The 24,422-nt window shown below is 36.6% G+C and overlaps 1 protein-coding gene across 1 annotated transcript in view; it reads right to left on the reverse strand.

Annotated features, from left to right (window-relative positions):
* Positions 1-24,422, reverse strand: part of ANO4 (anoctamin 4) — a 127,336-nt gene that overhangs the window by 46,250 nt on the left and 56,664 nt on the right. The window contains exons 5-11 of the mRNA XM_062020377.1: positions 23,296-23,396; positions 22,942-23,043; positions 20,110-20,154; positions 15,269-15,400; positions 4,376-4,482; positions 2,432-2,487; positions 1,857-1,978 (exon numbers count right to left, since the gene is read on the reverse strand). Of these exons, the coding sequence (XP_061876361.1) occupies positions 1,857-1,978; positions 2,432-2,487; positions 4,376-4,482; positions 15,269-15,400; positions 20,110-20,154; positions 22,942-23,043; positions 23,296-23,396 (665 nt within the window). The remainder of the gene's footprint in view (positions 1-1,856; positions 1,979-2,431; positions 2,488-4,375; positions 4,483-15,268; positions 15,401-20,109; positions 20,155-22,941; positions 23,044-23,295; positions 23,397-24,422) is intronic.

The raw sequence follows: 24,422 nt of genomic DNA on the forward strand, positions 1-24,422 counted from the left end.
AGCCCTGCAGAGCTTGGTGGATACTGAGATTCATATGACTGTGAGTGCTTGGGGATCCCCACAGCTCCCCCTGCTCTCTCTTCCCGTGATGGTTCCTGCTCCGAACCATCACAGAACACCCATGATCTCAGCTAGGAGGTCTGCTTTTTTCATTGCTTTGTTCCTTTGTAAAACAGATGTTGAAAAATCTGTGGATGTTACTGACTGATAAAAAGCCAAAGCATCTGACAAAATCTTAAACACCAAACCCAGGCTACTAAAGGAGGCTAGTCAAAAAGGCTGCTACTAAGGTCCAGAACAATCATGTGTCTAATCTTGCTCATTCTATTACCATTTATTATCATACTTAAAAAAATTTCCAGATGCCTGCTAGCCCATATTCATAAACCAAATTAACCCAGACTGCAGATATTGGCTCTTTCACAAACAAGGAATTTTGAGGAAGAACAGTAGACCTGTCTACCATTGAGAAATGATTAAAAAACATTATAGAGATAAGTTGCTTATACTGTGACGTTAGTATCTTATTATATACCAGGAAATTAAAAATAAAACCCAAAAAACTTCAGTGTAACTGATGACTACTCAGTAAATCAGCAACTTCCACATTGTAATTTGAGAAAAAGTACACATTTTTTACCAGATTCATATATTAAAAAAGAAATAAGAAGATTTCAGAATTAAATTATGCAGTACAAATACATTGCTTTGTTTTCTAAAGCATTTAAAAAATTCGACTCAGTAAAAAATTTTTATTGTATTTCTCTGTGAACTTTTTCTTCATGGAAATTGAACATTTGTTTTATGAAATGGATAGGTTTTTATATGATCTTAATCAATAACACCTTCTGTCTCCAAGGCCACCCTCTATGAATCTCTGTCTGGAAATAATTTTGAGGATCAATAAAAGCAAAGGTTTATGTCAGTTACAGGGCTTATAAAAGGGTAAATTAATATGCTAGACCAGTTGCATGCTCTGTATGATCCTTTCCAATGGCAAATGCATATATTTCTTTAATAATCCCAACACATCTTAAAAATTTATTAATAGGCTCCTGTAGCTTCATATTCCTCGCTTTAAGTAGAAAAAGCACAATAGTTGTTCTGTCAACATAATCAGTAAAGGCTCTGTCTCTCTCTATACATACAAAAAATACTTAATACCCTCTTAGCACATGCAAGTCTACTTGAAAACATTATTAAATACGGCTATCAGAACTTGGAGTCATCTCTCAGCTTTCTCAGTATTTCTTCTTTGCAAACTACTTCCCAGATGAATGAAAAACCAGACTGTGGTAATATGCCTGGACTGAGAGACTTCCACCCATCTACCAATAGTGCTGCTGAATATGGTAGCACACTCAAGTGACTATGAGCTCTGCTCCGTGCCATTTGAAAGCATCATCAAACTTCATCCAGGCCTCCTTCTCTGGTTGCTTTTTGGAAAAAAAGAGAAGAACTAGTCGATGAAGTCCTGTTTTTAATCAAAGCCATACTCTGAAGAGGAAGAACTCCTTCGGTAGATACACATGCAATCAAGTGTAGCTCAATCATCCATGGATTTTTCTCCCCTTTTTTTCTCTCAGATATTCTGCAAACCCTTCATCAGAAAATATGGTGTCTAGAAATGCTAGAAGAAACTTCCTTTACTTTCAGCTCCTTGTACAATCTCCTCTGCAAATGCTTGTTTGAATGTAGTGTCTAGTGTCACGCTGAATGAAATGGATTCGTATGATCTCAGGATCAGTTCTTTAAAAACACAGGAATTAACTGAGCTTTGCATGGTTTTATCAGAGAAGAGATAATCTATGCTCAAAGCACCTATGATGTGATATATAAAAGCACAAAAGTCTTACCTCACAAGATCCAGTGGCTGATATTTATACCACACTCCCCACGAAGCCCAGCACTCATAGAGCAGGTGTCTGTGGTTTTCTGCCCCATGGGTTCTTATTGAATTCTTACTTCTATAACTTCCCTAAAATACAAATCTGGACATTAATGAACAACAGAAGCGAAAAATAAAATTTAAGAAATCACTCTCACTAGTGAGAGAGATAAGCACAACATAAACTCTCAATTCTTCCTAAGGAGTTTATGATATATGTTAATCAAATCAAATGCTATAAACTGAAGAATCTCAAAAATAAAACCACAGTATGATATTTTTCTCCTCTGAAAGCACACTGATTTATCAGATCCACAACAACTATACTTCCTCATCTCTTTTTGCAAGAAAAAAACACATTTTTTTCCCCAAGAAAATGGAAAGAAAACATTGTGAAATAAGAGTTATGTCAGTGTCAGACACAAAATGCAAAAGGGAGTAGTAACATTAAGAAGTTTGAGAAGAAATCATTACACAACTAAGAACTAATTTTGTGGAAAATGTCTGCTCTGATAGAAAAAAAAAAACAACTGAGAAAAATACCTCATGAAGAGGAAATGCAGCTTCATAGGAGCCATTACTGAGTAGTCGATTCAGACCTATGAATAAAAAGTATCCAATTATCAGTAGGACCAGAAAAACTTCTCAATAATAAACTCTTAAAATGAAGTTTGAAACTCATTGACAGTAAAAGATACATGTAGAAAAAATTATCTTTTCTAGATTTTGATGAACTAAGATATCATACAGGCAAAGACTTCTTCAAATATTAATCATAATATATAATTTATTATGTTGGAAGTTTAAAGATTCTTTTACCAAATCCATCTTTAGCATAACTTCAGTGAAATCAGGGACCTCATCCTGATACTAAAGTTTGACCTCATAAATTATGGTCTAAGGAAGTTATTTTAGATGAAAAGCCATATTTCTTGGCAGCTGAAAAATTCAGGCAAGATCTTTACATTTTGAACTGCAGGCAAGTAAAACAAGTGAGACAATTTCCATATGATAACAATGTTGTAAAATCTGTTCAGTTTATGTCTTATGAAAACTGCTGGAATAATGAACACAACAGGAAGCAGAAAATATACTTGAACCTGAACCAAAAGGATTGCTATTTGGCACAAAAAGGTAATCATACACCCTGCTCAGTCAGGCTGAGGGACATCTGTTTAATGAGAATCTCAAAAGAAATGATGAGTGATTGCTGAGATGAGGTCACTTTTTGCTTGGAAAGTCACCAAAGCAGCAAGCAATAAAAAACGAAATACTATCACTAACAGCCTGAAGGCATTTGAACCCCATTGACCAAGAGACAGAGAGTCTTGCTTATTTTTTCTAATTCACAGGAGAATGATAGCAGCAAGAAGGCAGAAAAGAGAACTATTAATTCAACATAAATAGGACTTCCAGTGATTGGATCAGTATCCACTTAGCAAAAGAATGCTTTCTTCCAAAGTCTCTGGCAGAAAAGCAAAATCTGTACAGCTGGGCTTTGCTCTGTCCAGTGATCAACTTGAAGTTAAGTCCATAGTATGTACAACATAAGGAGACTGTGAGAGAGTTTGGTATCCTGAAGTAGATAGGGATTGCAAGTGTGTGTGCTAAATGAAACATCCATATGCAACACATGAATTGTTACCTTGCTTCTTTCCCCTCACTGGCATTGCTTAGAGCTATTGCTGCCCTCATCCCAAGAGTTGAGGATGAAACAAGTGGAGTTCTGGAATGCTTATCTACCTCTAAAGGAAGTATTATATTTAAACAGTAGGAAAATTAAATAGGCTGAAGAGTTTAATGGGAATTGCCTCTCTGTGATGTCCCATTTTCTATGTGGTACACAAGCAGTATGTGCTCTGTATCACAAGACAGAAGAGGGCCACTGTTGTGTATTTTTGCCCTCTGTCACTACCTACTCTCCTGGATCTGCATACATGCCCCCTCAAAGGCCCACTGTACCCACTATTTGAAAATTATGCCACAGTTATGCATGGCATTCTTTGCACTGAAGATGTAATTGGTCAATTCCTCTTTGACTTACAGCAGCTGTAGAGATACAAAACCTTACACTGTCCTTAGGGATGGACAGGTATCCAGGGAGAAGCCCTAAGGGCTGGGATGTACAGCAGCATGAACATTGCCATCCTTCTAAATACTTTCTTATGAAGGAGCAAAAGCTTTCCTACATGAGTCTATCCACTTCTGCAGGATCCTTAATCTGTACATATTTCTTGCTTAAGTCAATCTCTTTCCTTGCAAAGTTGATAAACACCACCTGGTGCCTGTGAAAGCAGCCTGTTATTACAGGGAAATTATCAGGTCTTCCAGGTAAAACCCCTACAATAGTAGTAGGTGAGATGTAAACAGTAACACTTGAGGTGACTAAAAAGTAAGCAAAAGTCTGTCACAAGCCAAGGTAGATTTCTCCACCTTTTTTGGTGAGACAGTGCACCCTCATTTAAAAGTAAATTGCTCAGCACTTACCAATTTTGTTTTTCCCTTCTTCGTATTTCACTCTCTGTAAGATATGGTGTACAATCCTACTTCTTGTAGCATTATTGAAGAAAGTGTCTTTGTTGTGAATGATGAAGCTATGTAAAAGTACAAACAAAGGATATCTCAGGATATATGGTAGCATATTTAAAACAAATATTGAGTTCCATTCCATTTTATAGTACACAAAAAATTATGTAAAAAGTATGTGAGCAAGTGCAAGGAAGATTGAGAAACACTAGATTAAGTGAGGTGATTAGGCAGATGATGTCAGTAATGGCATTCGTTACCTAAACAAAGAATTATATGGAGAAGTCTGAAAAAAATCAAAGATATTTAAGCATTCATTATGATAAGCATCATCTTTACATAAATCAATAAAAAAAAAAAACCTTCTAAAAAAATTTGCAAAAGTGTGGTTTATAAGTGCAGGTGTAGAAATCGACATTTGATTTCTATTTCAGGCTTCTTTATTGCGCTTTACCATTAAGAGATTGAAACGACTATTTGGTAAACCCTCTTACTAAGAATCAAATATTACATTAAAATTTTAAAATATTATATACTCCTATGTTTGGTTCTGGAAGCTAAAATAACATAGAAAATTAACTTTTGGAAATTACTTCTGGAGCTACATATGAACGCAGGTTCAATAGTATAGAAAGAATTGCAACGAGTCCAGGAAATCAACAAAGAAAAAAGGATCAAGTCACAAAATATATTGCATTGATTAGATTGGCTGGCATAATATATTTTATATAGATTTCCTAATTCCAATATACGTATTCCAGGAAAACAAGGTATTTAGCATATCATCTTAATTACTGCAAATATGCAGTCAATATAAATGTTTAGAAATACGGTTTCAACTTGTCAAATACTGCTGAAGAATTCTTACAATTGCTTGAGGTTTGTAAGGCTGCAAAGTAGACTGTGAAAGTAACTTAGACACTTGAATAAGCAGAGAAGTAGATGGAGTTTCTGAATTAATAGTCCTGTGCATATATTGAGGACATTAAATATCTTTTTAAAAAATGTGGTCTTTAGTAACTGACCCAATAGAAAGGTTCACGTTTCTAAAAATACTTTGGATAGAATGTAAGATTTCATCCTGGTAAATGTTTAGTTACAGCAGAAACACATTAAGACAGTAGTAAACTAGACATGAACAGTTAACATTTTCCACACTTTGTTTCACTTTCTTTTATGTCTGACTTCTCTCCAAGATCTCAGCTCCCAGATCTGAATATTGAACAACTGTGAAGATAACTTATGAAATCAAAACAGCACAGTAATTTTCATTTTGACTTAGCAGTGAGTTCTTGATTCAATTAAGAACTGAATCTCTTAATCTAGGAAACTAGCAACGTTAAGGTAGGCAATATCAATCATGTTAATCTATTCTCCATATGATATAAGGTTATTTTGCCCATCTATTATCTCCACTGTCACGTTGCAAATACAGGTAATTATTTCAGCATCTTTTCTGGAGAAGTAGGTTAATAGTTTTTCTGCATTTAGTCATTTCTATTTTCATGACTCATGAATGAAAAAAAGGTAAAAATCAAACATTATGCAATCTTAAAGAGATGTAAGAACTACTTGTTTAAACATACACTTTAGTTATTTGCATTCATTTGTAAACTTAGCAATTGTGTTGTTATAGCTTTTGATTGAATGTGGCTAAGAAGGAACAACCAGATGTGTCTGTGAAACAGATGTCAGTACCTCAATATAATAACTGTCATGAAAATCTCTGCCTATTTCATAACTAGCTGAACCAGTCCTAAAACATGAGAGAGTATAAGAGCTGCAGAGGTTCTGTGCTGTCCATCTTTGTATCAGTAAAAGGCATCTGAGGGCAGGAAGGGCAACGGAGAACAACTCACAGTTATAAGAGTAAGACAAGAGCATGTCCTTCAGTCTTTTCCATCATTAGTCATGGATACATGGATGCAGAAGAGATGCTAAGAGTTCACCAAAGGTGAAAAAGGAGTGTCAAAATTAGTCCTCTGGATGTCTTGGACTATTCCTAAAAATACCGTTGTTTTGGGATGGAATTTCATGTGTTAAAGATAAAAAAAGTAATTCTCACCTATTTTTTATTATAAAACCCAGGTAGTTGAACTTTTCTTTAGTTTTGCTTAAATATTCAGATTATTTCTGTGAAATTGTCTTTTGAGTAGCCCCCCAAAGAGCAAAAATAACCAAGGAGGCAGGGAGTCCTGATACAGGAAATAAAATTAGGCAGACAAGGTGAGAGATGTTGAAAGGCTGAGAATATCTTAAGTAGTTGTGTTACAACATTCCAGTTAGAGGTTGACATAAATTAGGACAGTGCCAGGGAGATTTCAATTTATCTCAAAAATAATAAGAATTTCTCTTGTCAGGTGAGGATCATGCAGTTCAGGACTCATTCTTTTCTACCACCACCTTTTCTCTCCCATGCTTTATGGATACTTCTTCCTCCAAAATTTTAGTGCTCCAGGCTGTCTTCTTTCTGAAGGTGAATGGTAAATCAATATTGACAGAAGAGCCATCAAGGTTATTTCATAGTCTACAGCATCCAATGAGGAATTCAGAGAAGAAAGACTTTCTCCATCTATGGAGTATCTCAGCTTTCAAATTTCAGTTCACAGGGGCCTGAGCTGAAGAAATTTCCAAACTAGGTCTAGATAAATGTTCACCAGACATTACTGAGCTATGAACTGCGTAAGGCAAAAATTTCCTAGAGAGCTTTTTAACCCCTTTCTCTTTCAGATGGAGCAGTTTCTTCAGCTATTCTATTTCTACTGCCCTGGTTGTAACTTCGATATGCACAAGAGTTTGAAAATTCATAGGAGCAATACAGCTTGTTTTCAGGCTCAGTAAGGGATTAGGCTTTATTTAAGAGAGTTCATAGAAGGTTTTGATCACTTTGTCATGTCATTTGTAATCTATAAATAAGTAAGGATTAATACATTATTATTACCCGTGAAGGTAATGTACAGGTAGATTATAATACCAGTGATTTGTTCCACAACAGTTATAACCATTAGCCTGGTCCTGTAAGTCTTGTGTGAGCTGTACTCAAAAGGAAAATCCCAATGAAGATAATGAGAGCACTTTTGGCAGGAAAGGTTCCAGAGATGATCCTTAATTAAAATCCCTTTCAAAAATGTCATTGTGGAAATATTGCACTTACATTCATACTGTAAGTGACATGAAGAGTCAGTAAAGGTTAATTGCTTTGAAATTATATTTGTAGCTTTCTTAATTAGACTCTGAACTGGAGATTTAAAACCATCTTTCCATGGATAACAATGCACAGCAAAGCTAACTGTTGTCTAAAGAAGACCCTCAATTCAACCAAGAACAAATTGCTGATGAATTCCTGTTTGTGCATTCTCTTTGGTAGTTTTGCAGGTTGTACAAGTCACTTGAGGGTAAATTTAGCTCTTGAATCTTTATCTAACAACTATTTGAAAAAAAATAGCTTTACTCTTCAATTTGTTTTTGAGAAGCAAAACACAGGATAAGTCTGTTTTCTGCTGTCCTGGTAAGATATATAAATTGAAATCTGAACATCCATGGTCTGTTTAAAAAGCTACTTTTAAAAAGTGAGGACATTTGCATGCACATACCGATACACATCTTTGCTCCATGGGATCCCAAGATATTGAAACGTTTGTTGTCTAGCATTCATGATACCAAAGGGTATCCAAGCAAATGCTTGCTGCTGGAATCAATACAAACTAAAAGCACAGGTGTTTCCCAAACTAGTAATCACTGCATGAGAGGTGTATTCTTTACTAAAGAAAAAATACCCAACCCTCTGCACTCCCAGGTAAACCAGTGGTGGTACCTAGCTGTTATTGGCTGAGGCAATAACAGGTTTTTACCTCATTTAACATCAGAGAAAGAAAACCATCAGCTGTAACAGCAGAAACAAGATGAACCTGCAGTATTGGAGTGAGAATATCACCATATATCCCTGTAGTTTGTTTGAAAATAGGTATATTATTATCACTTTCTGTTAATTTTCATTTTGCCCAACTTTTAATACTGCAGATGACTTTCTTGTTTATCTAACATAAAATGTTTCTCAATGTGAAAAATCCCTGATAATTAATATGAAAGCAAGATCACTTTGGGATGAAAAATGTATTAATGGCTTTATGTGTCTCCGATTTGTCACATCACAGACTCAAAATTGCTGGAATAAAATAGAGAAAGTGCTGAATCTCTCCTACACTGACCTCTAACCTTCCTGCCCAAATCACCCTGCCACTCAAATCACTTCTTAATTTAAATTGGTTCACTCAGGAATATTCATCTGAGATATAATGAGCTTTATGTATTTTTCAAGGATGCCCATTTTCATTCAGTTTGTCAGGCAACCAAAAATTACAGAATCAAAGGGATTAAAAACAAACATTACAGAACATTTCTGAGTTTGATTGCATTTAAGAACAGTAATCTTATGGAACTATGACTCCATGCTTATAAAAAAATATTTTCAAATGTACAGTTATTATATTATATTTAAACACAAAAATGAACATCCTGGTTCAAAATATGCAGCCCTCTTCCTCATCTCCAGCGGTAGCAGGTCTGTAATCAGTCCAAGATATTGGAGTGAAGCAGAGGGACATGGGTAAAGACCATCTTGGCAAGGATGGGATTTATTAAAGAGAATCTGAGTATCAGAGAAAGTTTAAAATTGAACTTCACCCTGAGAGACACAAATCTTGGAAATTTGGCAAAGATACAGGATGAGATCCTAATGTGCCACAGGGAGACATTAGAGAAATGAGAATAACTCCATTAACCTCTGGTATGCAGGGCCATTTTTATTTAATCTGGATACTGTCCCAGTCTTCATAGTTATGAAAATTTAGAAAAAAAAATTTTTTGCTGAGTTTATTGATTTTTAAGTGGTTTATTTAATTGTATATTAATTAATATTGAATCAGAGACATTATTGCCTCTGAAAAAAAAAAAGAAGTGGTGCAGGAAATAGTTCTTGGTATAAAGTATGAAATCTCTAAACAGAAATTTAAAGCATTTTCCCAGCTAATATACAGCTATCTAAGAAATTGCAGCAAATGATTATGGTTACTATTCCCAACTGACTAGCAGCTCACTATGTAAAATAACTAAGATGTAGTAGAAAAATAACTAATTATCATCATGTCTGCTGGAAAACATTTTTTCACATGTTGTAAACTGTGCATTCTTGTGGCTGATAATTTTCAGAAGAAATGCTTTGGCATAAATAAAGCCCTTCCCAAGTTGTGGCTACAGAAGAGAGATACTACTCAGAAGTCTATCTTGAAAATTATCATTTTGTATTCCACACAATTTCAAAAAAAATGCTAACTTCAGCCACGCGAAGCTTCTTTTCTCTAAAAAGCGATTTGCTGTTACTTTGGAAATAAGATGAATTTTGATCTTATATGGACAATTTTGTGATGTACTCTATAAGGATGTCATAATCCCTTTAAAACAAAATCTGAAGTCATGCTGTGAGAGTTATAGACACACCTAACAAAAATGATCTTGTATTTTTTTTGCCTGTGTTGGAGGAAGGACACATAGTTAGGTCTGCCTCTTAAATTTATTTTTTTACCCTACATGCTAACCTTTCCCCACATCTGGTCTTTTCCATCTGAATGGGAAAGAAAACTGCAAGAAAGAAAAAGAACACCTACATGATCTACTAAAATTGCACGTGTCCATTGCCATCGATATACCCTTTTTCTTGAAAGCAGTTATCACAAATGAAGCCTTTACTCAGATCATGTTACAAATATAATCTGTATCAGACTGAGGACCCGTGAAAAATGTGGCTAAATAAATAGATTGAAAATGTCTTTTTTTTTTTTTTTTTTTTTTTTTTTTTTATAGTGAGGTGAAAAATGTCTGAGGTTATGAAGAAAAGCAGAAGAGAAGAATTCCAAACTCAAATTATCATACTTGGACAAACATCAAACATATGAACATTTAAGTAATAATATTTTAGAAAATTAAGTACATAAAAGGAAGGAATAACTCTGCAGTCTCTAGTAAAAGTATGTAGCAAAACCTGCAGTGAAGACATGGAGATCTTATGTCAAAGCTCAGTATATGGGGATTTATACTTCCAATATTATCATGTTTGTGAATGATGTACTACATGGCCATTAAGCAATTGTTCAGCATATCTTAGATAAACATTGATTTATGACAACACTGAAATCCTAGCTATGTTCAAGTGGCAAAAGTACCTGTCTTTCTCTCCAGAAATATTTGAACAAAAGTCAGAAAAATCCTCTTAGTGTAATTAAAAGACTGATTATACATTTTAGGCTTCTGTGGCTATTTCTTAAAGAACAATTTACTGTTCTTTACTGCATACTTCCCCTCCATATCTTCTTCTCACTTAAGATTCCAATTGTGCTAGAAATTTTATCTTTTTTTTTTTTTACCATAAATTTGAGACTCTGTATATAAGATCTTACAAGTGACATCATACTAGTGACATTTTTTAGCTACCACCTTAACACAGCACACAAGGACCAAAAGCATTTCATTTATTTTCCATCCTCTAAGAACTTCAAGAACTTGATACGTAACAAACATTTTCTTTTTTCCTCAAATCAATTGGTCCTGTATGGGTCAAAAAGTCTGAAACAACGTGAAATCAGCTAGATGAGCATTGAAGTGGTACTGAGACCCTCCCTGTCTGTGCATGTTCTGTGTGAATCAGTTTTGGCACAAGTGCATGATGGAAGGGGTTTCAGAGTCATTATCTAAAAGCCCAAGAGTAGGTAAGAGACTGTCACTGTTATTCTAACCTACAGGATGATGATCTTGTTTAAGACAATGTGAACTCCACAAGTAATTGCTTATAACAAAGGCTACATAATTGCATAGTAATGGCAATATGGTATGGTAAGAGCATACTTAACTACACCAACTGCGAAAATGCATAGACTTTTCTTGCCACTAATAAATAGCAAGATAATTTATCATAATATTATTGTAGTTTGGAAATTCTTCAATTCTGCAGTTGAAGAATTTCATTAACTATTTATCTTCACATTCCTTAAAACAATACTGTGAGTCTCTGACTTAGAAATGTAAATTAAAGTCCTGACAGGCTTTAAAAAATATTTTATATTCAGTTAGTAACTTTTTTACTTGTTACAAGGCAAGTAAAAGCTTATGTAATACAATGGTGACAACAATGGTGACTTTTTTACTTGTTACAAAGCAAGTAAAAGCTTATGTAATGCAATAGTGACAACTGAAACCAGAAATTTTAATATAATACAGAGACAGGATTTTATCAACTTTGAAATGTTTCTGTTACTGTTCAACAGTTAGTGCTGCCCTTGTGAATGTTACTACTCTTAGCAGTGGGTAGAAGTGAAAGAGAAATAATTTTCTTAATGATCATCTGACACAATTGACTTGGACAAATGAAGGTGACAGTAGTTAAGATATGTTAGGATAAACATAAATTTAAAGATGTATTTCTACCCATATTTTCCTTACGTCTGGGGATAGGAGAACATCTTTACTACTAGCTCATTATATACAGGTCTTTCATTGGAATGTTTATGTTTACATTTATCTTGGAAGAGACAGCAATTTGTACAAAGTAAGCGGCAATTTGTACAAATTGAACACCAACATAGTACACTTCTTTGCTGTTAACTGATATCAATAAAAGATATTTTTTTAACTCTATACTTCCAATATTTGATACCTACAATCCATAATCAAAAATTAAAAGCATATACTAAAGATGTTCCTGAAACGCATTGCTTACCAACATACTCTGAGATTCTCAGAACAATTAAAATGTCTGCATGCAATTCACCAGATTAATATTGAACAAGTCATTGTATTTCAAAATTCTAGTGAAGTAGAATAAGACAAGACATGGTCAACCAGCTGGAGCATGATGAGTGTCATGATTTGAAATGACAGCTTTTTCTGGTAAGGGGCAAGGGGATGTAAAGATGGCTCCTGTAAGCAGTTGCTTGCAACTCTCCCCAGGTCTGTGCCAGACTCACTTGTGAGGCTGAGCCAATTAGAGACCTCCACAATCACTTTTTAAGAAGAAGCCGGAAGAGGACGTTTTTTCCTCCATCTTCCTCCATCTTTTTGTTTCTTCTGCCCCTTCTTTTTCTTCTGGCTGGTGGTGGTGCAAGGAGTAGGAACAGTGAGAGAAACAACCATGCGGACTCCAAGGTCAGTGATGAAACAGAGGAGGAGGTGTGCTGGAGCAGAGACTCCCCTACATTCTACTGAGAGGACTGGTGAAGCTGAGATTTATTTTCATTTCTTTAAAGACCCCGCATCAGCGGTAGAGACTCATTTTGATAATAACCCCATATCAGGGGCAGAGACTCATTTTGCTAAAGCTGGCCCCAGACCAGGGGCAGCGATTCACTTCATTGAAGGCCCCAAGCCAGGGACAGTGACTATAGCCAGAAGAGGCTGTGTCCTGTGGGAGGGACCCTTTATCACTATGGCCGGAGCAGGCTGTGTCCCGAGGAGGGGACCCAATATCCACAGCTGTAACTGTGGGGAGGAACCCACGACAAAGCAGCTCATTAAACTTATGCCCAGAAGAGGCCTTGTCCCGAGAGAGGGACCCTGTAACTGCAGAAACTGCAACCGTGGTGAAGAATCCACGCCAGAGATATTCACCAAGGACTGAGTCCTGTGTGAGGGGGCAGCTGCAGCTGCTGGGAACAACCCACACCAGAGAAGTTCGTTAACCACTGCGTCCCGAGGGAGGAGCCCCTTGTTGGAGCAGGGGAAGAGTGCCAGGAGTCGTCCTCATCTGAGAAGACAGAAGCAGCAGAGCCCATCTGTGAGAGCCTGACAACATTCCCCATTCCCTGCCCCCCCAAGTGGTGATGGGGGAGGAGGTAGAGATATCTGGAGCAGTGAGCTGGGCCTGGGAAGAAAGGAGGGATGGGGGAGAGAGATCTTAAAGTGCTGGTTGTAATTTTCTCATCATCCTACTCCCTTTTTGCTTTTATTCCATTCTATTTCTTGTAGAATAAACTTTCCTACTTTCCTCTCTAAGTAGAGTACTGGAGTCTGTTTTGCCCAGAACCGTAATTGGCAGCAAGTCCTCCCTGCCCCTGTCCTAATCCACAACAACCTTGTTTATCTTTTTATTCCCATTTCACTGGGACCTCTGCCATCCTAATGAGGGTGGGGGTGAATGGGGGCACAGAGTGAGACTGTTGTGGTGCTGCTGTGCTAGCTGGGCCAAACCACAACAATGAGAATACAAGGATGCTGTCAGAGCCAGCACATTTTGGGAGAAGGAAAACAGCTCTGCCAGCATTTTATCAGTCCCCAAACAAAAGAAAAGGAGGACTATACAGAAGGTAAAACAGAAAATGTCAGACCTGCTGGGGAGTAGAGTTTCCAAGTCTGCAGTGATGTAAAAGAAATGCCAAACAACAGTGGGAATGTTAACAAAAATACCACAGTATTTAATAAATCCATCCTGGCAGTTTACCAACACAAACACAAGCAAGGCAGAAGAATGAAAAAAATATTTTGGTTCATATATGTCAATTCTTCTAGCCACAAAACCCCTTTCTTGTGTGCTGTAGTTGGAAGTTAATATTAGCAAAAATATCCCAGACATCAAAATTTCTTCCTTTGCTATCATCACTCATCTATTCTTGAACTAATTTGTACATACTGTCCCTCTTGCAGTGGGCAATAACTGATTCATCTTTTTGCTCAAGTACTGGGAGACCCTGTAGTATGAACAAGATGTCTATTCCAGGTACAGACATTTAGTTGGGATAACTCTGGCTGGGGATGGGTGCTCGGAGCAAAATTCTACAGAAATTTCCCTGAAGACTTGTATCTGTTCTTGTTTCCATGATGTTTTTGGAAAGACTCTACTTATGGCTGAGAAGGTCTGTTTTAGTCATTCATATTGCAGCTAATAAATCCAGTACCCGAAAAATTGTTCGTTCACAGTGAGGCATTTAAGAGCTTTACATCAACTTGGCTTCTCTGTGAGTGAAATCACGTATTTCATATTTTTAGGCTTTAGGCTATCTGTAATTCATTCTGTGTCTTCTGTTAGTACCCTTGTCAGTGCTACCTGTTCTTTGTGATTTGGTTCTCAGTTAGTCAGTGATTGATTCCCATACCATCAAAACAGTAACTACCCATAAGACATTCTCCTTCTCCAAAATTTGATAGTCCTGAAATTCAACATGAGCTCTGAAATATGTGTGAGATTTGTTCTATTTTGCCTTTCAAAAGAGAATAAATGCTTCTAGTAGTCAAGTGATTTCTTTAGTGCCTTTGGGACAAGTGTCACTGATAGGTGTTAATTGGCATTTTGCAAGCAGTTTTGCTTCCATAAGAGACGGAGCAATGAAAACAAAATGACACTTTCTGCTTCCTTTAGATATTTGTTTGTTTTACAATCATAACTAGGAATGAAAAGCAGTTACCAGTTGATTTCTATCATCAGTGTTTGAGGAACCAAATTTGATTATTCTAGAGACATAGAAATGCTGAATACGAAGTTCTAATCACATCTTTAAGAGACAAAGAAGACCCGCAATTCTGACCTGAGAGAGAATTAGCCATTTGACTTCTTTAGGGATGTAACTGAAATTCCAGTGAATTAAAAGGAACTTTTCCATTGATTTCCTTTAGCTTTGAGTTGGACCTTTAATTATGAGAAATGTAGACAGATTTTATACTCTCTCATGGCTCTCTATGTCTTCCTTTTTCTGACAAAGAACTAATTTGAAGGCACTAGTCTTTAAAAGGTGATCTAAGAAATTGGTTTTTTTCCAAGGTGAATCCAGAAGGAAAAGTTTTCATCTTGTAATGATGACATAATGTAATACTTACTGATGGATTCTTTGTTGGCTAAATGGAGCGGTATAGCAGTCATTCTCCTCCAGATCTGGCAGTGTCTCCTTGTCCAGTTTCATTGGCTTTTTAGGTAACCATCCTCGAAACCTGCTTATTTGTTTCTCGATCCTGTAGCATATGAAAAACATGTGCATTTTAGATAAGTGTTTTTTCACCGCATTACAGAACACTTACAAAAGAACATATTCTGGCAAACTAGGCCACTTAGTATTTACAACTAGAAGAGATGTAACACCTTTTGACTCTTTCTAGGCAGACCAAATTATACACGTTGAACTTGATTATTAATAACCAGCCTTCAGTAGAGGAGCATCTTATTTTGTCTCAACGGAAAAGCAATGCTGATGGTACACGCTGCTATAAATCTTATTAAGCCCAGTAAGCTTTTGGCAACTCTCTAAATTTTTATTTCTCAGCTTTTCAGTCAGCTTAAATTTCAGGCTTAATTGACACATTATACTTCAGACATGTAAATATTAGAACAGCAGAGATCATGGCAGAGAGCTTTGGTAGAATAAATCCCAGCAAGTTGCCTTCCTTTACTGCTCTCTGTAGGGATTCTTATCTCCTAAATGATGGTATTAAAAATAGGTTACTTTGCTCATTTGGTTCAACTGTAGTGTATTGCAATACTACAACCTCCATGAAAATACTATATTCAGTGTATAGGTTAATAGGTAATGGTTATGCAGATTTTTATGTTTAGAAGGTGAAAGGAAGATAAGATCATGTTGGATAAAGGGCACATTTAACTGCAAGTGATCTCATGCAATGATGCACACTGAATTGAAGAAAAAGGGAAGAATCAGAGCTGATTGGAGAAGACAATCTAAACCAAACTCAAATCCAAACTAAAATGTCATAATGAAAAACATAAGAAAGGTGAGATGTGTCTGGCACAATGAGCCCTACCGTCTCAGAAGTTCCTAACACTCTCACATCCTGATCAGTGGTCCCTGCCTACAAAAATCATAGACTACAAATTATGGACTATGCACATACTTTGGTCACTGGATGAATCTTTCCAGGAGCTGAGCTAAAGGGCATGAATCAACATTTTTTGAACTTTAAGTCCAGTCTTGAATGAAGCTCAAGGACTGTAGTAGTTCTTTTTTTCTTCTTTTTTGACAAAAATCAGGACAATAACTGCATGACTAGAAAACACAGTGAACTCTACACAGTCACTTTGAGGGAGGGTAATCCATGCCAAAGCAACTGAGAGTGCAGGAAAGTAACACCATTTTATTACACATTTTCACATGAAATACACATAATTTTCCTGAAATACTCAGCCTTCTATCAGATACTTTTATCTTGGATAAGAAAATCAATGATAATTTTTAAACATGAACATGTTTCAAAGTTGGAACCAAATTAGCTCTACTTGTTTTGACACCATTTGGGTATTCCCATTCTGAGAATAGAGGGGGAGGGGGATAGGAGGCAAGTGGCACAAATTTTCTGTCAGGACTGTCTGGAAGAATGGAAACATGTATGCAAACATTACACAAGAGTTACATTAAATTAATTGTAAAGTCTTTATGGACAGTGTTCGCACCATCCCAGCAGTTCAGAGGATAGGAGAAGGTAGTTTGCAAATGTCTGTGCCAAAGTGCAGGAGAAATGTCAGATCTCAGGGTTGTAAAAGGCCTGACTAACTATAATTCTCCAGTGGCAGGATCCAACCTGACAGCATTGAGCTAGCCAGTTCAGACTGATAGGAATGACAAGGGAAAAGTACTTGTTCTACAGAGTAATTCCTTGTCTCTTGGACCCCATTTTTTTCTCTGTAAAGGCCACATGCTCTGCATTACTGTATATTCACAACAGGCTTAGTGATGCTGGGTATCAAAAAGGGAAAAGGAATCCAGCAGAAGGGTTTTCTAAATATCCTGCTGCATGCTTTTTTTGGTAACTAAAATTGTTTGAGTCCTCTAAGCTTTTAACACTCTTGCTAATCTGCAATCCTTTTCCATTCATCCTGCAAGTCAATGTGCACATTTGAGATATGTGTGCTGCAAGTTTATCACACCATGCAGACATGCACTAAGGCACAGAATGCTTTTCCTGCTTAAGCACAATGCATTATTCATGTTGGCTTCTCACTGAGCATACTCAGAATTTGACTTGGTTTGCCATTTTCAAGGTTCAGACTACTTGGCATGCTCCGTGAGTCTACTGGCAAAAAGGTCTGAGAAAGTTCAAAGCCTTTTTGCAAAGCCCAGAACACACAGTATGGCCATCCTAGGCAAAATAACCACAACAAACAGGTAAACCCTAGTTATCTCCTTGGAAAAGGAATATAACCAAATTCTAACTGCTCCAGTACACTTTAACAGTGCCATCAACCAGCAGTGCAGGTTTTGTACTCAATAGGAGCATGTCTCGATAAAAAAAAAGCTGAAAGTGTAGTCTTGGTGCTGACAGAGATGTACAGTGTGAAAAATCTATTGTGCTTTATCATTTCTTCGAGGCTAATCCATGTCTCACTTTCCCTTATGAAGTTTATATACTCAGATGAATAGGGGAACAGAATGGTGTTCTGAAGGAAGAGCAATCTACACAAGAAAAGTACCATGCATGAAGTGATGATGCACTATAGAGTTAGCCACAATGGAAGAGGAGGATGGAAGATCTGATAATTACATTCTTCTTAAATTCTTTCTTTAACAACACTTGTTAGCCTCATAGGGCAAAAAAGAAAGCTCTTAATCACACAGTATCTCAAAGATAGTCTCTTCACTTCAATCTTAACCATACTCTCCAAGTCTAGTTTTTATACAATATCCTGAAGATACATATTGTGCTTTAACTCATACAAAAAGTTTTTCAAATAATTTCAAAGAAGTTTTTTTTCTCACTAGCAAGTGGGGTCAGGATAGCATCATTTTTTTCAAAGGAAAAGAAGTTAAGAAAATTTTACAAGAAGTTTTGAATTGAGACTCTTTTTTGTCTGCGGGTCAGCTTTGACAGAGCTTTACATAAATTGTACTGCTAGTTATTGTCTTAGTTTAGTTTTTAACCACAATGAAAGTACTGTATAGGGCACTTGATACCTCTTGTTTCCTCTGAAATGTATTAGAGGAGTTTTGTTATTTGAAATTTTGAGATCACTATAATTTTTCAAAGAGAAAATTCAAGAAAGATTTACAAGTTACAAATGACCTGCTCTGGGCTTTGCCTTGCAACAAAAGCCCTCTTTAAAATAAATTTTGCTCAAATGTCAATACAGTATTTGGCTTAGCTAAAAAAATGGACCAAGTCTTCACTTACTTGCAATCTTAACTGAACTTGAAGAATTAGACACTTTTATTGAAGCTTTATATTGGAGATTCACACAAATGAAAATAAAGCTGAATATTTCCCAATTGGAAAAAAAAGTCATAACTTTTCCACCTCAAGTAGCTATTTATAGACCTGAACATAAAAATTGAATTTAATCAAATGTTCTCATCACTCAGGAATTAAAATACCAGAAAAAAGCTCATATCTCTTCCCATGCTGACTTCAAATTACAACATGAAAAAATGAATATGAGGTAAAATTTCATACACCACATAAATGTTTGATTCTTCCTTCCTATCTATTGTTTTAGTCAAAGCAGCCACGTCTTAATTACAATCAAGACAAATTCAAAAATTAACAGTCACTATAGTATTTATTGTGGGGATGGAAACTGGCGGAATATTAACAAGCTTTAGAAGCTTTAGAAGAACTGTGTTAATCTAATTGCCTTTGCCAGCTAGGTAAAATGTCTTACAAAGGCCCATTTGGTGCTTACTGTCAAAAAGAAGGGCAAATACTACAATAAGAGATCAAAGCTCAAGTCACCAACACCCTGTGATGGAAATTAATATACCAAAATTCTTTTTTGATATGGTCATACAGTAGATAGATAATATGTGATTTATTTTCCCATGGATGTTCATCTACTGGCACTGTCTGCAAAGGGACACATCTGTTTATTCCAAAATGCAATTTTTTCAAATTTAACTGTTCTGTCTCACAGGTTCATGGGAATATTTCCACTGACCTTAGAGTGTCACAGTAAATAAAATGCTAGACCCTTTTGAAAACTGCACTAAATGCGAACATATGATCTAGTTTTTGCTAAGTCTCTGTGTTTTTTTAGGCTTTTTAGAGACATAATCATTTAGTTGTCTAAAGTATTATAAAGAAAATGGAAATTGCAGCATTGGAAGCTTTTCATTGCATTAAATCAGACATAAACCAGGCATCAAAAGTAACCTTAGAGATATTTAATAATTGAATGAAAACACTTAAAAATCCCTGAAAAATATTAAGATCAAGCTCAATAATGTTACAACAGAGATGAACAAATCACTGCCTTCCTATCTGCCAATAAAGTATTAAGCATCCTCATAGAGGAAGCAATAAATAAATAATGCCATTGCTATTACAAGTAAGAAAGGTGCATAGAAATGAAAAAAAGGTTATAACTGTGGTATTTTAATGCCAAGAAACTCCTCAATGAACTACATGAAAAGAAAGCGATACAGTGTTTGCATTAACATATTTACTCTTCTTGAAAAGACTCCATCAATTGAAAAATATTTCCTTATTCCTAAGAAAGGCAAGAATGTTAAGATGAATTGCCTCTTTTACATTGCAGAGGCCTTAAAAATGAACTTCTGTGCTTGTTTTTGCACATGGCTTAGTGTATAATCACTTACTCCACTCCACTGTGTCCTAGAAACACAGCTAATAAACTTTTCCTTCCAGCTTGACCTTGACAATTACTTTTGTTATTGGGTCCAAATGAATATAAACTGAACCAGCATAGGAATTGTACTCACCTATTCATGAACTTGTATCGGCGATGCAGGTAATAGATTTTTCTCCTGGAAGAACAGCAAAAATGAAGCCAGTCGAGAAGAAAACCCATCGTCAGTTACAGTATGAACTAGCAAGGAAGGAAAGGAGATTGAAGACAGAAGCCTGTAAGAGGTGAAGGAAGAGACTAAAAGAGAGATTAACAGAACTGTCACAGGAAGCCATACAGACTCTGGTGGCATTTGAATTGCAAGAAGGTCATAATTTTCCCATTGGCTTCTCCTTTTCTGTTATTTGTCATGTGTGGAAGACAGGGACCCAAAGATGTTTCTATTTCAAAGAAGTCCATAAAGTGCTGCAGGAATTCTATAGGACTGATACAAATATGGATAAAATCTGTCACATCCACTAGTGAATTATTAAAGTCACATTTGGTGAAGCACAAGGGCGAATCACTTAGAAATGCCACGAAAAAGGTACCTGATGCTGCAATATGCCATAACACATGCAGTACCAACCAGGACCAGTCTCTGGTCTTGGGGATAACGTCTCTTGAAACAGCATATAGGCTATACAAGTAAAGTAGCATGTGCTTGGCACCACCACCACCTCCTCTCCCCGCCCAAGTATGCAGCCATTATCTCTTTCCCTCATAGAGGCAGAGATAATCTCTGTTGTCAGTGCAATAAGCTGTGTGGGAGTGTGCACAGGGAACCAGTGAGCAGACAAGGATGCACAAGCAGACACATGCTGACCACACTCTTGGCCTACTTCCTGACCAGCCCTGCAAGGCAGAGCGGCCCCCTAACCATCCTATGTAGATCCAGAACAAGGAGTCCCACCTCCTGTCACTTCTTGTTCTGCTCTCATACGGGCCTATAACAAACGTTACAGCTGTCAGGACTTGACCAACTGCCTTCAGCAGAGAGATCACATCTTCATGAGAGTTACAAAAATCTGAGGGTTTTTAGTTGTGTGTTTTGGACTGATACTCCATACTGGAAGACTGGGTGCCTGCCTGAACTCTGGTTACCTCCTCCAGAGGCTAACTTTGTTATCCACTGAAGGTCATTGTTAAATCAAGGTGATTTCTGGGTATTCTGAGAGGTTCCATTGTGTAACACTGAACTGTATCACCTCTAGAAAATTAAGGGCTCACATTAGACATATTCTGAATATGTATATATACTGTAGGAATGCTATTAATACTATGGAAGCAAGCATGGTTAGGAGCTTCCTAGAATAAGGCAGCACTGATGCTCAGTGGACTAGAGAAAAACAACCCTGCTTAGTATTCCAAATTAATTTTCAGAACTTAGAATTTAAATAATCCATAATATTTTTAATTATTTTTCTTATCAGTGTCCATAATTTAGTGATCAAGTGAAATTTTCAAAACGGCTTCATGTTGGCTAGCCTCCTTAGGCCAAGTCCTCCACAGACATTGTTATCTTGCTCTACTCAGCAGAAGCAGAGAAGGGTCAAAGTTCAGTGCTTCTGAAGATGCCATCCACTTCTTGATTTTGCTTCAAATACTCAGATTTATCCACTGTTTTTGCACCCATGCTTTAAAACAGCAAAGATTTGACTTATTGATGTGCAGACCTTGGACAGTTCCAGTCTAAAATACTGGGAGCTGTATAAGCAATCAGTAGCCTTTAAAACAAGAGGTTAGACAAGTGCACCTTGAAACAGGTAGTCTAGACCAGTGGACATTTTGTAAAGTGTTGGTCCTTCTTTTTAAATGGTAAACAGTACTGTTGTTCTTTAAATTTATGTTAAGATTCTGCCAGGCAGACATTAATAAATCACTATGATTTTTTTAAAAAAATGCTGCAATAATTCTCTCTTTGTGCCCGTGTTAAGAATGAAGCTGTAGTCCTGAAACAGGTCAAGAAGTCTTTAGAGTTTTCAGTGCTTTCTATATAATATGTATGGCATCTGTTTTGCTGCCTGCTGAGAGATAGATCTAAAAAATGGGACTGCAGATCAGGAAAGCAATGGCTGCTCACAGTGGCTAAAATCTTAGCTCCTGGTGGATTATCCTCCTACTGGGGCATGTTTATCTCAAGGAATGGCACAGAAGTCACAGGAGGTATACTTTTGACCCAGATAATTTCTTCTGTCTAGAATACTTAAAAAAAAAAAAAAATCCTGCAAATAGCTGTGATAGTTTTTATGTTTTTCTCTTTAGCACTAAAAGCACAATAAAGAACAGTTGAAAATTTTATGTGAAAATTCAAACCAAAATATGTACAGAATAAGACTGCAATTTGTATCCATGTTTTCCTAGCAACTCTGTACCGCTACAGCTTGTTTCATACCTGAGACATTTTTTCATCCTTAAGTAAGAAGAAAACAGAAAAAAAATCCTACAAAAAACCATCAACCACTAGTTTCACATTCTGGGGCTGATCGTTTTTCTGCTCAGGAGTAATTCCATTAAAATCAATGGAGTTATACATCTATAACCCCGCCTAACTGAAGAAGAATAAAGACCTCAGTTCATGGGTTTTGGTCAGTTCCAGTAGAAATCTTTATGCTATTTCAACAGTTCTGATAACCAGTAAAGTTTACATAGAAAATTCATAGTCCAACATGCAAGTAATATTAAATAAATGAAAAGAAATAATCTGAACAACAATGTGGAATGAATTTGGTTATCAGCAGCATTTACTGTAAGTTTTTTATTTTATCCATTAAAAAAGCATTTATAGTCTGAATTGTTCTCCTGTTAGATGGGATTCTTATTTATAATTGATATTTCCATAATCACACACTATACAAGCAACTTATGGTGCTGAACATACCAGATACGTCCAACAGACATGCACCTTCTGTGCTGCCTTACGTACCTGGATCTTCTTGACCTCCCATTGATTTCAATGAAATGTCCATTTAAAAAACAGCAGCGCACAAGTATGCAGGGGGCTCCAGCATTGAAGGGGTTAAAGGGCCTAAGGATAGAATACCCCATGAAAACAGCTGCACTGCTACAGCTCACCTTCATTTCAAACCAGTATTGTACTGAAATGACAGGCATTAACAAGAAACAGCAATGAATATGGTATCTAAGGTACTCCATTTATGTTTTCTAAAGATGCGTGTTATCTTACAGAAGAGCTTTTCCATGTGCACTTTGGTGCTGTTATTACATTAGCTTTACAGTATAGTGTTTGAAAGTTGAGACAAAATACCAATACACCTACCTGAATGGCATTCTTACATTCATTAGTTCAGCATATTTGCCCAGGACTTCCCAAGGAGCATGCAACTTCACAAAGATGATGTCACTGTTTGTTAGAGATGACTGCAAAAGAAAAACATAACAGCCATCAGAGCTTACTTTCTCAAGTTAAAAAAAAAAAAAAAACCAAAAACTATAGTCAAGGGTCAAGTTCAATTTTTGCTGATTCTTCCTTAAGCACATATAGTTCTATCAGTATTTTGCCAAGTAATTTTTCGTCTGGCTTTCTGCAAGTCATACTGTGACTCCCATCTGGCCTGCATGTGTGTTTCCTTCATACAGAAAAGGGGACAAGGAAGGGAGAGACTGATATGTAGTTGTGGGTTACCTAAATATGGAGTGGAAATAAGGGTGTTGAATAAACCTGTATCTAAAAGCTTGGTCCTGAACTTCAGCTAAAAGCAAAATGACAAGTTAGGATCTGAGTCTGCCAATTGACCTGGTTTTCTACAGTCACACAGAAGTGCAGGTGCTAGCAATCAAGACAGTGTGGCCATATTGTCATTGCTCCATGTGGACAAATAATGAAGTCCCAGCTACAGAGCCATGATCTCCAGCTTCCCTTCCTCCAACATCACTCTTAGCCACATGGAGTCTGAATGTTAGAACTAAAATCAGTGGGAAAAAGGAAATCTGATGCTACCAACAGCAAAATATTGTACAAATTTGTGTCCCAGGAAGGTTGAAGGCCATGACTATGACAGAAAATCTCTTCACAGTGCAGTCATCAACTTTTCTATGGGCTGCATGTAGCATGAAGAGAGCTTTATGTAAGGTATGAGCACGAGAACAATTGTTAACTAGTAGAAAGCTGTCTGGTGAAGATCAGAGAATATGGAGTAAAGAGGAGAAGGGGAGAAATTTAGTTCTGTTTATACTCAGGAAGAGAAATAGTGCTTTACAAGAAAGCTACAGCAGATGTAAGAACACAGCCAGCCAATATTGGAAGAGGAACTGTTCAAATTCCAGTGAAAATCAATGAATATCTCATAAAATTGCATAAAATATAGTTTTAGACAACCAAATACATCACATTAACAGCAACAACTACTATGAGCTGAGTTCAAGAAACACCTCGAAACTAGGTAA

This window comes from Colius striatus, chromosome 1, assembly GCF_028858725.1.
Source record: "Colius striatus isolate bColStr4 chromosome 1, bColStr4.1.hap1, whole genome shotgun sequence".
NCBI classification, from domain to species: domain Eukaryota; kingdom Metazoa; phylum Chordata; class Aves; order Coliiformes; family Coliidae; genus Colius; species Colius striatus.